At 51.8% G+C, this 13,550-nt stretch overlaps 1 protein-coding gene across 1 annotated transcript in view; it reads right to left on the bottom strand.

Moving 5' to 3' along the window:
- Window positions 1–2,268: 2,268 nt before the first annotated feature.
- The window catches only part of MROH7 (maestro heat like repeat family member 7), a 43,389-nt gene continuing 32,107 nt past the window's right edge, over window positions 2,269–13,550 (bottom strand). The window contains exons 16-22 of the mRNA XM_060005341.1: window positions 11,093–11,233; window positions 10,149–10,328; window positions 9,402–9,557; window positions 9,026–9,148; window positions 5,192–5,294; window positions 3,047–3,109; window positions 2,269–2,513 (exon numbers count right to left, since the gene is read on the bottom strand). Of these exons, the coding sequence (XP_059861324.1) occupies window positions 2,269–2,513; window positions 3,047–3,109; window positions 5,192–5,294; window positions 9,026–9,148; window positions 9,402–9,557; window positions 10,149–10,328; window positions 11,093–11,233 (1,011 nt within the window). The remainder of the gene's footprint in view (window positions 2,514–3,046; window positions 3,110–5,191; window positions 5,295–9,025; window positions 9,149–9,401; window positions 9,558–10,148; window positions 10,329–11,092; window positions 11,234–13,550) is intronic.

Here is a 13,550-nt window from a genome sequence, read left to right as displayed (position 1 = left end):
CAATGCTCGTGAACATTCTTGGCAATGGACAAGGTTATGCAAAATGACCACCCCATTTCCTACTCTCTCAGGCCCAGAATCCTGATGGCCTTGGCCTACATTTATTAGAAGATGACTGTGTGGTCAACTTCGTGGGTTCCTCATCCCCAGCAGGAGCTTAAATGTAGGTGCCCCTCAGGCTTACGTCTCTTCCTGCTCTGCACACTCACCCAGGGAATCTCAGCTCACACCTGTGCACAGATGAATCCCAAATCTGTTTCCATCTCAGATCCCTCCCACGTGCAGCCAGCACCTGGGGGCGGTCTCCACTAGCATGGCAGGCAAGCCCCTCAAGTTCACCATGTCCAGACTGAACTCACCCCTCCCCCAACCTGCTCCTGGTCCTGAGGGATGCTCAGTGGGGGACGCCATTGGCCTAGTCATCCACCCAGAAACCTGGGCACCATCCTGACGTCTTGCTCTGCCTCCTGTCATCCACCAGATTCTGAAAATTCTCCCTCCTCAATCTCCCACAGGTCCAGTCACCCTCTCCATCCTGCACTGCAGCCCAGGCCCCTTCCAGGCCCCGAAAGCCTCTAGCCGGGTCTCCCTGTCTGTGCTCTTGTCCACCACCCCCCGACCCAGCACTTTCCCTCCATTCCTGCATGAGCTTTCCTCCTCTCTGTTTTCTGATTTATTCCATTTAATGCTCCAGAGCCCTCCTCCTTTCCCACTCCTATCACTCTAATGTGTTTTAATGGACATTTTCAGTTTGTAAGTATCCTCGCAAGATGCAACTTCTTTTGTGCATATGTTTTAGATAGTTTTTTCCCTCAGCACTAGGTTTTAGGTCCCATCCATGGTGCTACTGCCCCTAACTGCTGCATGGGACTCCAGAGTGCCCATTCACTTCCCAAAGATGGGTCCTCAGGCTGCCTCCTCTGCCTTGCACCACAGAGAACACTAAGACTTCCTCATACGTCTCCCCTTATGGACCTGTGGGAATATTTCCCTGACACGTGTGCCCACGAGTGGAATTGCTGAGTTACAGGCATGCATAAACCTATTATGACTGAAGAGTGACAGATTCCTGTCCAGAATGGCTACCATCTGCCCTCCTATCAGCAGTGCCTGTATGCACACGAGGAGGGAGCTTTCTAAAGCAGACATCTGCCCACATCTCCCCACTGCTTGCCTCTCCCCTTCCCACCATGCCTTCCCAGACTCTGAAGTCTTCCTCCTTAACACAGACTCCAAGGCCATACTGACCCAGCCCTTGTCCTCCTCTTCCTTCCCGCTCTGGGCTCCAGGGCACCTACGTATCTGTAGTTGGTTCTTGGTCCCACGTGCCCTGCTCTTCTCCATACACGCCTGTCATATGGTCATCTTTCCAAACCCCCTGGAGGGGACGTCTCTTCTCTGGGAAGCCTTCCCTGACACTCCGACCCCCAGCTGGCTGACGTACCTCCTCTGGACTTCACAGCCCCTATGCTGCCGCTCAGCACAGCATTGACCTGCTGGGCTGTTCGTGTCTTTATATGTCTCTGATACTTCCATTAGGCCAAAGTTTCTCAACCTTAGCACTTCTGACAATTTGAGATGGACGAGTCTTTGCTGTAGGGCTGCCCTGTGCACTGTAGGCTGTTTCGCAGCACCCCTGGCCTCTACCCACTAATGACAATAATATTCCCACCCCAAGTTGTAACAACCAAAAATGTCTTCAGACCTGGCCAAAATCACCCCCAGTTGAGAACCACTGCATCAGACTATGAACTGCCCAGGGCCTGGGGCTGGGACTCATTCACATCTGTATCTCTGGCACCCAGAGCAGGCCTGGCCCAGATTAGGTGCTCAGTAAATATTGCCCGAATGAGTGGTGGCCAATTGCTGGGCAAAGACTGGAGGGTGAGACTCAGAGATCAGGATTCTGGGATATGCATGATATCACGGGGTGGAGGGGGTTCTCTTTTACTCCACCAAAGGCTAACCAAATCATCATCTCCTTTTGTTCTTATTCTCTCCCTGTGAGGGAGGGGAACCTGAGACATCTAGCAGTCTTACTGTGTGGCCTTGAGCAAGCCATACCACCTCTCTGAGCCTCAGCCTCCCCACTTATAAGATGTGGACAGGACAGACTATGTCCATCTGTAAATGTTGACTGACTCAATGATTAAGGCCATGCTTATCTCATAGGAAACATTCCGTGAGGAGAGGCAAAACACGTGGCATTTATAGTGAGCATGGCTGGGGCCATGGCCACCTCCGAGGAGGGCTGGGGGCTCAGGGACATCACTGCTTCAAGGACATCTTCAAGGAACCCAGCGCCTGCATGATCCAGGAGCGCCGCTGGTGGGAAGTGGGCAGGTTCTCACAGCTAGGGCTCCAGCGGTGTATGGTAGCCGGGTCACACGCCCAAGAGTCCCCACGTGGCAGTGGCCAAGAGTCTCGCCAGCAGCTGGCCAGGATGCTGTCCCGGGCCTGAGCCGCGTAGATGCACACTGATGCTTCTGGGTCATGTCTCAAGGTTTCCAGAGCTGAGTTATGGGGAGGAAAGAAGTCGCTTGTGAAGACCAGGTCCACCCATGAGTCTCACACCCCATCCTTCTCCCTTCATGCCTTGGCTTTAGCACTCTGCTCAACGTCCCCTCATCTCCCAGCTCTTCAAATTGTTCATGCCTTTTGAAGCCTGAATCAAAACCTGCGTTCTCCGGGAAGCCTTCTTGGACTACCCCAGCCTACCTTCATGCTCCCATCAGCTTCCCCAGTTACAAAATTTACGTGCTCCCTTAAAAGTCTGAACTACTTGCTCTACACTAAATGGTTTCTGGTCTTATTTTCTGAGCCTCGTTTCCTGGATCATAGGCTCCCCTAGGGTGGGGTTGTGTATCTGTGTCCTGGTGACTCCACAGTACTTAACATGTACTTGCCTGGGTCAATACCAGCACAGTTGGACTGAGCTAAAACCCCTGGCCTTGGGACATAACCCTTCCCTTTCCCATTACCCACTGTGAGCCTACTCGTTCCCTCACTGGCCCCTGAAATCTCACCAACGCAGGGCAGGACTTACCGGCTTTAACTTCATTCAGATGATCTTCCGTCATGATGCTCTCCATGCAGGGGACCAGGGACCCTTGAGCATAATCTGAGAGGTGAGTGCCTCCACCTCCTGACTCCGACCCCCACCTTTGGACCAGACCCTCTCAGAAAAGCTCTCCCTACCCTCTTCCAGCCCCACAAGTAAGGACACAAAAAGAGAACTTCGTCTTGACCTGGGACAGATTCCCTACGACACAGATTCCTAGGAGAGGTGGCAGGTCCAGCAGGCAGCGGTGGCACCAGGACAGGGGCAGGAGCTGGGCGGCAGCTGACTCTGAGAGGTGGCCCTAGGTGGTCTCTTCCCCAGGCTGGTCCTTACTGTCCTTAGACTCAGGGAGGTGCTGCCTCGGCACCCCCTCCTCCAGGGAGTTTGAGCCACAGTAACAGGAAGAGTACCAAGTGCCTCGCATACCTTCCGGGCAAGTGGTTGGTGGGGCCCCGGGAGGGGCTGAGACTCAGCTCCTCGGCCACACTGCTCAGCCCTACCCTGCTCCCAGCCTGCATGCCCAGCTCCTAACATACCTGTGGATCCGTGAATGAGCCGGACCTCTCAAAAGGCCCTTCCCACACTTCTGTGCCTGGTGAATTCCTATTTGTCCTTGAATATTCAGTTTAACACAGTCGCTCGTCCAGGAAATTTTTCCTGACCCTGCCGCCAAGCTAGTTAAACGCCTCTCTGGGTTCCCAGACTCTCTGAGTTTCTCTCTACTTGTATACACTGTGCTGTATTTTACTTGTGATCCGTGAACATCTCCCACCAGACCAGGGGTTTCTTCCGCTTAGATCCACTGGGGATGGGGGCGTAGGAAGGATAGTCTCTGAGTGTATGCTTATATGCATTTTTCTAGGGAAAGTGCTCATAACTTTCTTCAGGGTCTCACAAAAGATCCATAACCCGCAGGAGGTCAGGAATCAAAACACAATGCCAGGAGCTGTCTGCGGGCAGATGCAGGTGCTACCCAGCTTTCTTTTCCCAGCACAGGCCCTGACACGGAGAAGCCTCCCAGGGTGTTAAACACCAACATTTTTAGAAGTGATTAATTTGGAGCAAAATTTAGAGAAGTCAAAATTTAAGAAATAATGTCACTCTGTGTGAGAAGGTGTCCCTGAGCCGGTCCCCACAGCCTGAGGGATTGCCCGTCCACCCCTCTGCCCCGCCCCCTGTCCTGGGCATCACTCATATGTCCCGGAACTGATCACGTTAAGAGCCACCCCTACACCTCCCCACCCCCAAACATCAGCATCACCTCCTGAAAAGTTCTGTGTTTCTCTAGGCTAAGCGCAGTGCCTGACACAGAGAAGAGGATCAATCAACGTTTGCGGCATAAGCCAATGAGTGCATGCACGGACGACAGGATGGATGAAAAACTGCAAGTGAATGGGGCGAAGGTACTAAAAGAAACATCGCTTTACAAGGTGGAGGGCTGGGAACGTCATCCTCTCCAAGCCTCTCTGCAGTAGGGTCTCCTGATCCTTGAAGGGTGTGTGGATATTTCAGGGAGCGGAGGGGAGGGGGGTAGCTGAGAGGAGAAAGCATGCCATCAGAAGGGTCCTATGGGGGGACCCTGAGCGAGGGGAATCTATGGTTTTTCCCCCAGAAAGGCAGAGGTCGGGACTGTGGAAAGAAGGATGAAGGTGACTAACACTGAAGGAGTACCTTTATCTGCCAGTGTTCACACACGCAAAAAAAATTCTCATCGGGTCCATGAAGTAGGAGTTGATCCCCATCTTACCGATGATCTTACAGATCTTACAGAGGAGCCTCAGTGGGAGTAAATGACTCAGTTGGGGTCACACAGAAAGGGGATCATGGAGCTGAGATCCTAGCTCACTTTTCCACTGTGCAGCTTGGCGCCTCCTGCCGAGGTCGACAGCAAGCTCCTGCTGGGCCTGGACCCCACCGTACTCAGCGGGTACGCGTACAGATGCCAAGGTTGTGACCTTGGCTCACTTCCCAAGCAGTGATCTCAGAGGAGGGGACATCTTTCTAATTTATACCAAGGCCATCTGCTGGCCAAGGCTTGCACCCAAGGGGAGGCATCCACCCAGTGCCAGAAGGGCCGCAGCTTCCTTCCAAGGGGAGGAAGCATAGGACTAGTTCTGCTAGGGCAGTTACCTATGAACATGACCGAGGACTTCCGGAGGGAGGCCCTGGAACTCTTGGTGTACTCCAGGCTCTGGCTGAGGAACGTGAAGGCACTGTCTCGATGGGTGTCCACCTGGGACAAAGAGAAACCTGAGAGTGCTGGGCCCTCAGAGGGACTACCCATCCACCCCTCCCAAAGCTAGGAACGGGGACCATGTCAGGCAGTCGGGTCCTGGCTCCTTGCCTCCTAAACATCTCTGCTACCCATTCTGGACTCTCCCAGAGGCTAGGCCTCATGTTCTCTTAGCTGATTGCAACAGTCATTTCAATGGTCCTTCTGTCTTGGTTGTCTCTCCTTCCAATCCACCCACCTGCTACAGCCGGAAGGTAAGTTCTAAAATGCAAGTCCAGGGACTTCCCTGGTGGCACAGTGGTTAAGAATCCACCTGCCAATGCAGGGGACATGGGTTCAAGCCCTGGTCTGGGAAGATCCCACATGCCGCAGAGCAACTAAGCTCATGCACCACCACTACTGAGCCTGTGCTCTAGAGCCCTCGAGCCACAACTGCTGAGCCCACGTGCCACAACTGCTGAGCCCGTGCGCCTAGAGCCCATGCTCTGCAGCAAGAGAAGCCACCACAAAGAGAAGCCCCACGCACCGCAATGAAGAGTAGCCCCCACTCGCCACAACTAGAGAAAGCCCACACGCAGCAATGAAGACCCAACACAGCCAAATATAAATTAAAAATAAATATATTTTAAAAAATAAAATAAATGCAAATCCAGCCAGAGCTGAGAATGGACATGGCATGCAAGGGGCATGACTAAGGAGACAGGATTGACCAAGGTAAAGGATTCAAGTTACAGAGCAGTGGGGAATAAACTAGAGACTTAGGAGGGTCTTAAAAGTCCTTAAAATACAGATAGGAATAGGGCTGCCTTATGCATTAGAAAATACGAAGCCAGCACTTATTCTTAATAAGGCAATGACAAAGCAATGTTCTGGGCAAAATAGTCTGACAGTGATGTTCAGGTTGGATGTGATCAAGTAGAAACTAGGGGGCAGGCAATCTGCTAAGAGACTGTTGAGGGAGATGAAGAGAAGTCTTATCTGATCACTCTCCTGTTGACAATCTGCATGTCAGGGAGTAAACTCCTGGGCCTGGTGGGCAAATCAGTGTCAACTTCCATCCCCACCTCCATGCACACCATGCTCCGGTCCCAGTCGTGGCCCAGCTCTCCCCAGATCTGTACCTGGTACAAGCCATTGCTCCTGACTGGAGTGCCTTTCCCTCTTTCCTTCCTGATGAGTTCCCTCTCATTCTTTGGTGCTCAGCTGAGAAACCAGCTCCTCCCCAAAGCTTTCCACAAGCCTCAGGCAAAGCTGATCCCACCACTCTTGACATTTCCGTAGCATGCTGCACAGCCTTTGTCATGGCACCTATGACATTGGACTATAATTATTTATACCTGTCTCCCCCACTGAATCTGGTGTTCCCCCCAAAGAAGGGGCCAGCTCACTCAGCTCAGAGTCCTCAGTACCCTGGACAGAGCTTGGCGTTGGATGAATGAATGACTAGGTTACGGACCCCTTCTTAAAGATAAGGCTAGAGGTTGACCTTCATATGAGCAGAGGTGCTGATGCCTGGAGAGCAAAGAAGAGACTGAGAATCCGGAAGGGTTTAATGCAGAGGTCACAAGCTGGCAGCCCACAGGCCACAAGTGGCTGGCAGGGCAGCAGCCAGCACAGTGTTTTAAATAAGCTAAATTGATTGTTAATTAATGTCTTATAAAAATCTAGATTTTCTTGTGAAACTGGAGGCCCTGGTGAGAGTGGGCTGCATGGTGAGCTGGAGCTCTCCACTTGTGCTTTCAACAGAGCCTGGGGGGACTTCCCTGGTGGTCCAGTGGGTAAGACTCTGCACTCCCAATGCAGGGGGCCCGGGTTCGATCCCTGGTTGGGGAACTAGATTCCGCATGCATGCTGCAACTAAGAGTTTGCATGCCGCAACTAAGAAGCCCGCATACCGCAACTACGAGCCCGCATGCCACAACTAAAAGATCCTGCATACCACAACGAAGATTGCGCGTGCTGCAGCTAACACTTTGTGTGCCGCAACTAAGACCTGGCACAGTCTAATTAAATAAATATTTTTTTTAAAAAGGAAAAAAAAAAAAAAACCAATGCTTAAAAAAACAACAACAAAAAAAAACCAGAGCCTGGGTGCTCCAGGTTGTCACAGCCCTACCACCTCCACGTCACTTATAATCATAACTGCGCAGTCACAGATCGTGGTAAGTATTTGAATTAGCGACCCTGGTCAAACACTTCCTCCAGGCCTTTTTCCCTCTGTAAAATGAGGTAAAATATTAGGCACTGGACTGCAGAGGTTTTGATCATTGTTGTTAATGGTTATTGTTACAAAGTAACAATCTGTTACTTTGTATATTTTTCTTAGGTTGGTGGGAGAATGGGGATGCTGTAGGCCCCAGCCAGATCTCCCTTAGGGTGTAAAGGATTTATTCCCCCAGGTACAGATTGCTTTGATGGAAGAGAACTGCTGGCCCAAAGTCATGTCCCTTCCCAGGCTGGCTGGCATCCAATGACAAGGCAATCCACAACCTCAAGACCTTCTTCAAGGGACAGAACCGGAAACTGACAGACGGCTTGGTCTATGTGGAAACCTGACCCCTAGTTCCAATGTGAGGAATCTCAGCATAGTGTTGGCTGAGACTTCCCCTGAAACTACACTGCAGCTTGACTCCTCCCACTGCCACTCCTGCTCTCTGCCCTTCCTTCCACAGGGACTGATCCCAAGGGTGCTCCCTAATAAACCTCCTGCATGCCAATCTCTGCCTCAGAGTCTGCATCCTGGGGGACGCAGCCCATAACAACAGGGAAGGTAGATGGGACTAGATGGCAAAGCTTCCCAAATTGTATGTGGAGGAGCCAGGCTGCATCCTGCAGTGCAGCATTTCACTGTATATATGGCTCTCTTCTACTGCAGGATGTTCTTAGGTGTTATCTCGAAAGGGAGTTCTGTGGTTAAATAACTTTGGGAAACCATGAATTAACCATGAAACATTTCCTCAGCACAGAACATCTCAGAGCTTTAATGTACCGATGGCACTGCAAATCCCCAAGAGGAAGATGACGATGCCGTATTTCCCAAACTTATTTGTTTTGGAACTTCTTTTCTCCCCTGTGGGGCATATCTTGTAGGACTGGTGTTGCAAAGAATACACACTGGGAATTACTATTGTAGAAAAGGGAGCCGATGGAGCCCTTCAAGCAGGGATATAATATAGACAGACTGTGTTTTAACTAGACCATTTTGGTGGCCTGAATGGGGAGTGGACTGGAGGGAATGAGATTCAAGGCTTGGGGACCCAATGGATGGCTGGACCAATGGCCCTGCTGAGAGACATCCATGACCTGAACTAAGGGTAATGATAGTGGGGAGGGGGAGGGAAAGACAGACTCAGAGGTATTAAGGATATTTAAGATTGATCAAAGGTGAAGGTGAGGGAGAGGAATAAGCCTCAGTTAGTTTTAGGTTTCAGCTTTTGGGGATCTAGAGGGACAGAGCAGAACTGACATGGGATAGGCACAAGTTCAGAAGAGATGCTGAGCTTAAGGTGTGTGTGGTTCATTGGGGGAGATGTCGGTAAGCCATGGAGAGGGAACACCAGAAGTGGAGAGAGGAGTGAGAGACAAAGATGAACTTCCAGGAGCCAACGACTCGTAGGTGGTCATGGAATTGTCAGTAAGGATGCTCAGGTAAAAAGAAAAAAGAGGCAAGGAAAGAACCTGCCACCTCCAACACACTCAGAAGGACCCACTGTAGTCTTGGAAGCACTCACAAGGTACTTGCAAATTTTGGCCACCATCTGCTGCTGGTTGTCCCAGGGCTTCCGACTGTAAGCTCTTTTTGGCAATTCCCAAGCCATGAAGCAAGAACAGTGGAACAGGGTCTTCACACATTTCTGGGGGCCAGCAGGAAGAGAACACCAGAGCTGTGGAATTCCAGGACAGCCGGAACGTGTTCCCCCCAAAAAACTGTATGAAACTGGATTTTGGAAAAGCAATTCCTATTTGAAACATGCAGGTGAAGTTGGCTGTTTTGAAGAGAAATACTGACATGGGTACCTTTGGTAAACAGACTTGGCCAGACATAAATAAACTGTCCGGTGATGGATCATCTGTGATTCTAGGTTGGGTTCAGGGCCGTGCACTCACCTGGCTCACCTTGGCATTGCTCTCTTGCATGGTCAGCAGCAGGGGCACCAAGGTGCTGATCATCTGCTCCTCCATGGCCGGGGTGCGGGGCAACCGCAGCTTCTGGACCACCTTGCCGTACAGGTTGATGCAGGAGGAACGCACGTCCTCTCGTGACTGGGGCAGATCCAGAGGCTCAGGCATGCTCCGTCTTCCAGGAGGCTGCCTGGGCCTCTGTGCCCCACATGGAGGCACATGGCCTTCCTTCCACTCATTCTGAGGGCCCCTCCAGGCGCAAGTCACACAGAGACGGAAAACAGTGAAGGCCACCTGGTGGGCCGATCTGGGGCTGGCGTCTCCCTGAGCAAAGCCTAGGTCTGGAGCTCTGCCCACTCTTCCCAGCCAGGGCCCCCACTAGCCTAAAATGTGCCTTCATGCCAAGTGGGAAAATGCCCCCCTCTGCTGCGAACAATCATAAAACAGTGACCCCTCTAGGTGGACCAATCACAGTGAGGCAAGTCTCTGGGGAAACTTGATGACGCAAAAAGACCTCCCTCTGTGAGAACTAATTAGAAAAGGAACGTTCTCTGTGCAAACCAGTTACAAAGAGACCAGGACCAGTCGGGACTAGTGCCGCTTCCCCTGAGCTGACTCGGCCTCGCACAGGTCCCAACAGGCTGTGGGAGCTACTGCAACTCCCAGAGCAGTAGAGAACTGCCCTCCGGGTGCCACCCCACCCCATCCTCCCACCCCCATGGGATTCCTTACATCACTGAAGTGTGGCAGCAGGATCTGCAGCATCTCCACATAGACCGAGCTGTCCATCAGCTTCCGGTCCTGCCCCTTGAATATGACCTTGATGTTGTGGACCGCCTCCACCACCAGCAGCCCATCCACACTCTTCAGACCCTTCACCATGGAGGGCAGGAGGGCCTGCACCTTGGTGGTCTGTGGAGAAGGAGCATTTGGGATGGGGGCCCCTATCTGTGCTAACAGGTGGGAGACCCAGCCTCTGATTCACTGAGATGAACTTGGTCAAGCAAGTCCCACCTCCAGGCCTTTGCTTACGTTGTCCCACCTGCCTGGCATGCCCTCACTCAAGCTCCTGCTGTCCCCAAAGCCTTCTTTGGCCTCACTGACTCCTTCCTAGCCTGGATACCTGAGGCCCTTTGTTGTCTCCCCGCTTCTTGGCACTATATAGATGATACCATGCATTGTTAGCTAGCTTTCTGAGTCTATATCCTGTCCCTTTGTCCCTCTAAAGCCTAAGATGCAACAACAGTGCCTGGTAGAGAAAAACGCAGCACTTTTAATAACGCTAATGGGGCTTCCCTGGTGGCGCAGTGGTTGACAGTCCGCCTGCCGATGCAGGGGACACGGGTTCGCACCCTGGTCCGGGAGGGTCCCACATGCCACAGAGCGGCTGGGCCTGTGAGCCATGGCCACTGAGCCTGCGCGTCCGGAGCCTTTGCTCCGCAACGGGAGAGGTCACAACGGTGAGAGGCCCGCGTACCACAAAAAAAAAAAAAAAAAGAATAAAGTATATAGGGAATTATTAAGTGATACCCATTTTACAGATGGGATAACTGAGGCAGAGACAGAAATGAGCTCTGATTCCAGCCACCAGTATTGGAGAGTCAAGGATGGCCAAGCTCCATCCTTCCTCCTGTCAGGGGTCTAGCTGGGTGGGCTCTCCCCTACCCTCCATTTACCTTTTCAGTCCTTTGGGCCAGGATGACCAGGCCTCGGATGGACAGCACCTTCATGATGGGGTCCTGGTGGCTCAGGCCTTCTGCCATCCGCCCCAGAGAGTATTCCTCAGGGATCCGTCGCACCTCCTCCATCTGGAGGAGCTGAGGAAGTAAGGGTAATTATTCCCTGGCCCAAGGGGTACCTCAGGCCCTGTTTGCCTCTGGAGCCTCATTCACACCTGCCTACCCTCTAGCCCACATTCTTACCACCAGCCAGCTTCTAACCAAGCTTCCCATCATTCACGGAATGACTCAGGCTGTTTTGTCCCCTCTGTGCGGGCAGGATTCCCTTCTGCTGGGGCTCTCACCTCCACTCTAGCCCCAGCTCACCATGCACAGCTCCATCCAAAACTCAGCCCCCCTGAAGGCATGTTTGACAGTGTCCCCAGGCCTCGTCTAGGCTGACTGCCCCCTTCTCTGGGGCCCTGGGAGCCCTGAACATGGAAACCTTAGTGCCCCCATGTGCTTATGCATCTGCCTCCCGTATCCTATCCCACTGGCGGCTTCCTTGAGGACACAAACTGAGCCTTTCTCCTTGGGCGCCTGTTACCTGATACAAGCTCTGGGGTGAAGTGTGTGCTCAGGGAACACTTGTTGCCTGAGTTCACATCCAACAAGAAATGGTTCCTTTCCTCCTTAGAATTGCCCTCCAGGACTTCCCTGGTGGTCCAGTGATAAAGAATCCGCCTTACAATGCAGGGGACGTGGGTTCGATCCCTGGTCAGGGAACTAAGATCCCACATGCCGCGGGGCAACTAAGCCCGTGCGCCACAACTACTGAGCTTGCACACCTCAACTAGAGAGCCCGTGTGCCACAAACTACAGAGCCCACGCGCCCTGAAGGCTGCGCACCATAAAAGAACTGCCCTCCTCCAGTGCCCCCAATTGCGGGATTAGCACCACCAGCCCCCCATTGTCCCAGCCCCAAACCAGGCATCACTCTCATCTCCTTCCTCTCCCTTGCCCCCCACCTCCAGCACCCAACCGGTCTTCAGTTCCTGCCTAGTCATCCTCATAAGCACTTCTCCCATCTGTTCCCTTGTCCTCCATCCACTGTGACTATTGAGACCCTGTGTCTTTGATGAGAAGAGAGAGCTGGAGAGAGCGGGCAGAACAGTTGATGGGGTGGGGAGTGGGGGAGGCAGGAAAAGTGAGGCTCCACCTACCACCCGCCCTCCACCCATCATACAGCACTGCTGCTCTGCATCAGTGTGTTGGCACTGTTCTAAGTGCTTTATGTGAACTCACCTAATCCTCATCAAAACCCTATGAGAGGTCAGAATGGCCATCATCAGAAAATCTGTGAACAGTAAATGCTGGAGAGGGTGTGGAGAAAAGGGAACACTCTTGCACTGTTGGTGGGAATGTAAATTGATACAGCCACTATGGAGAAGCTGGGACGAAGTGAGAGAGTGGCATGGACATATATACACTACCAAATGTAAAATAGATAGCTAGTGGGAAGCAGCCGCATAGCACAGGGAGATCAGCTCAGTGCTCTGTGACCACCTAGAGGGGTGGGATAGGGAGGGTGGGAGGGAGACGCTAGAGGGAGGGGATATGGGGATATACATGTATGTATAGCTGATTCACTTGGTTATGCAGCAGAAACTAACACAACACTGCAAAGCAATTATACTCCAATAAAGATGTTAAAAATAAATAAATAAAGGGCTTCCCTGGTGGCGCAGTGGTTGAGAGTCCGCCTGCCGATGCAGGGGACACGGGTTCGTGCCCCGGTCTGGGAAGATCCCACATGCCGCAGAGTGGCTGGGCCTGTGGGCCATGGCCGCTGGGCCTGTGCGCCCGGAACCTGTGCTCCACAATGGGAGGGGCCGCGGTGGTGAGAGGCCCGCGTAGCGCAAAAAAAAAAAAAAAAAAAAAGGATAGTATTGGATTATAACCCAAAGAATCAAGTAAATATCCATGAGTCTGTATTGCTATAAAAAAATAACCAAATGAATACGTGAAAGTAGAAGGAACAACTCGTACAGAAGAATTCCAACTAATAATTGTAGGCTGAATGAAGGAAGTAGAAAAATCACCATTAGAAACCACAGGAATAATGGCTCAAGGCAGGATCCATTGACGAATGCTAAAATTAGGGGGTAAAAGTTTAAGTTGCCTAGTTTCAAATATATTTCACATATATTTCTTACTTACAAAAGGATAGTGTTACCCTCACAGTCCCAACCGCCTTTACCAACTGATGAAAGTTAACATTATCAATAATAAGAAGTTAAAATAGAGGTCATGGGGCCCCTGACATGATGCCCTGAGAGGTCACATCACCTATAAAGGTTCTTCTCCTAAATGCATAACCTCAGTCTAATCATGGGCACACATGAGACAAAGCCAAATGGAAGGACGTTCTACAAAATACCTAGAGTTAGTCTTTCAATGTGCCAAGGCCATGACA

Source organism: Delphinus delphis, chromosome 1 (genome assembly GCF_949987515.2).
Source record: "Delphinus delphis chromosome 1, mDelDel1.2, whole genome shotgun sequence".
Taxonomy (NCBI): Eukaryota; Metazoa; Chordata; class Mammalia; order Artiodactyla; family Delphinidae; genus Delphinus; species Delphinus delphis.
Note: the sequence above shows the minus strand (reverse complement) of the source record. Positions and strands in the feature narration are given on the sequence as shown.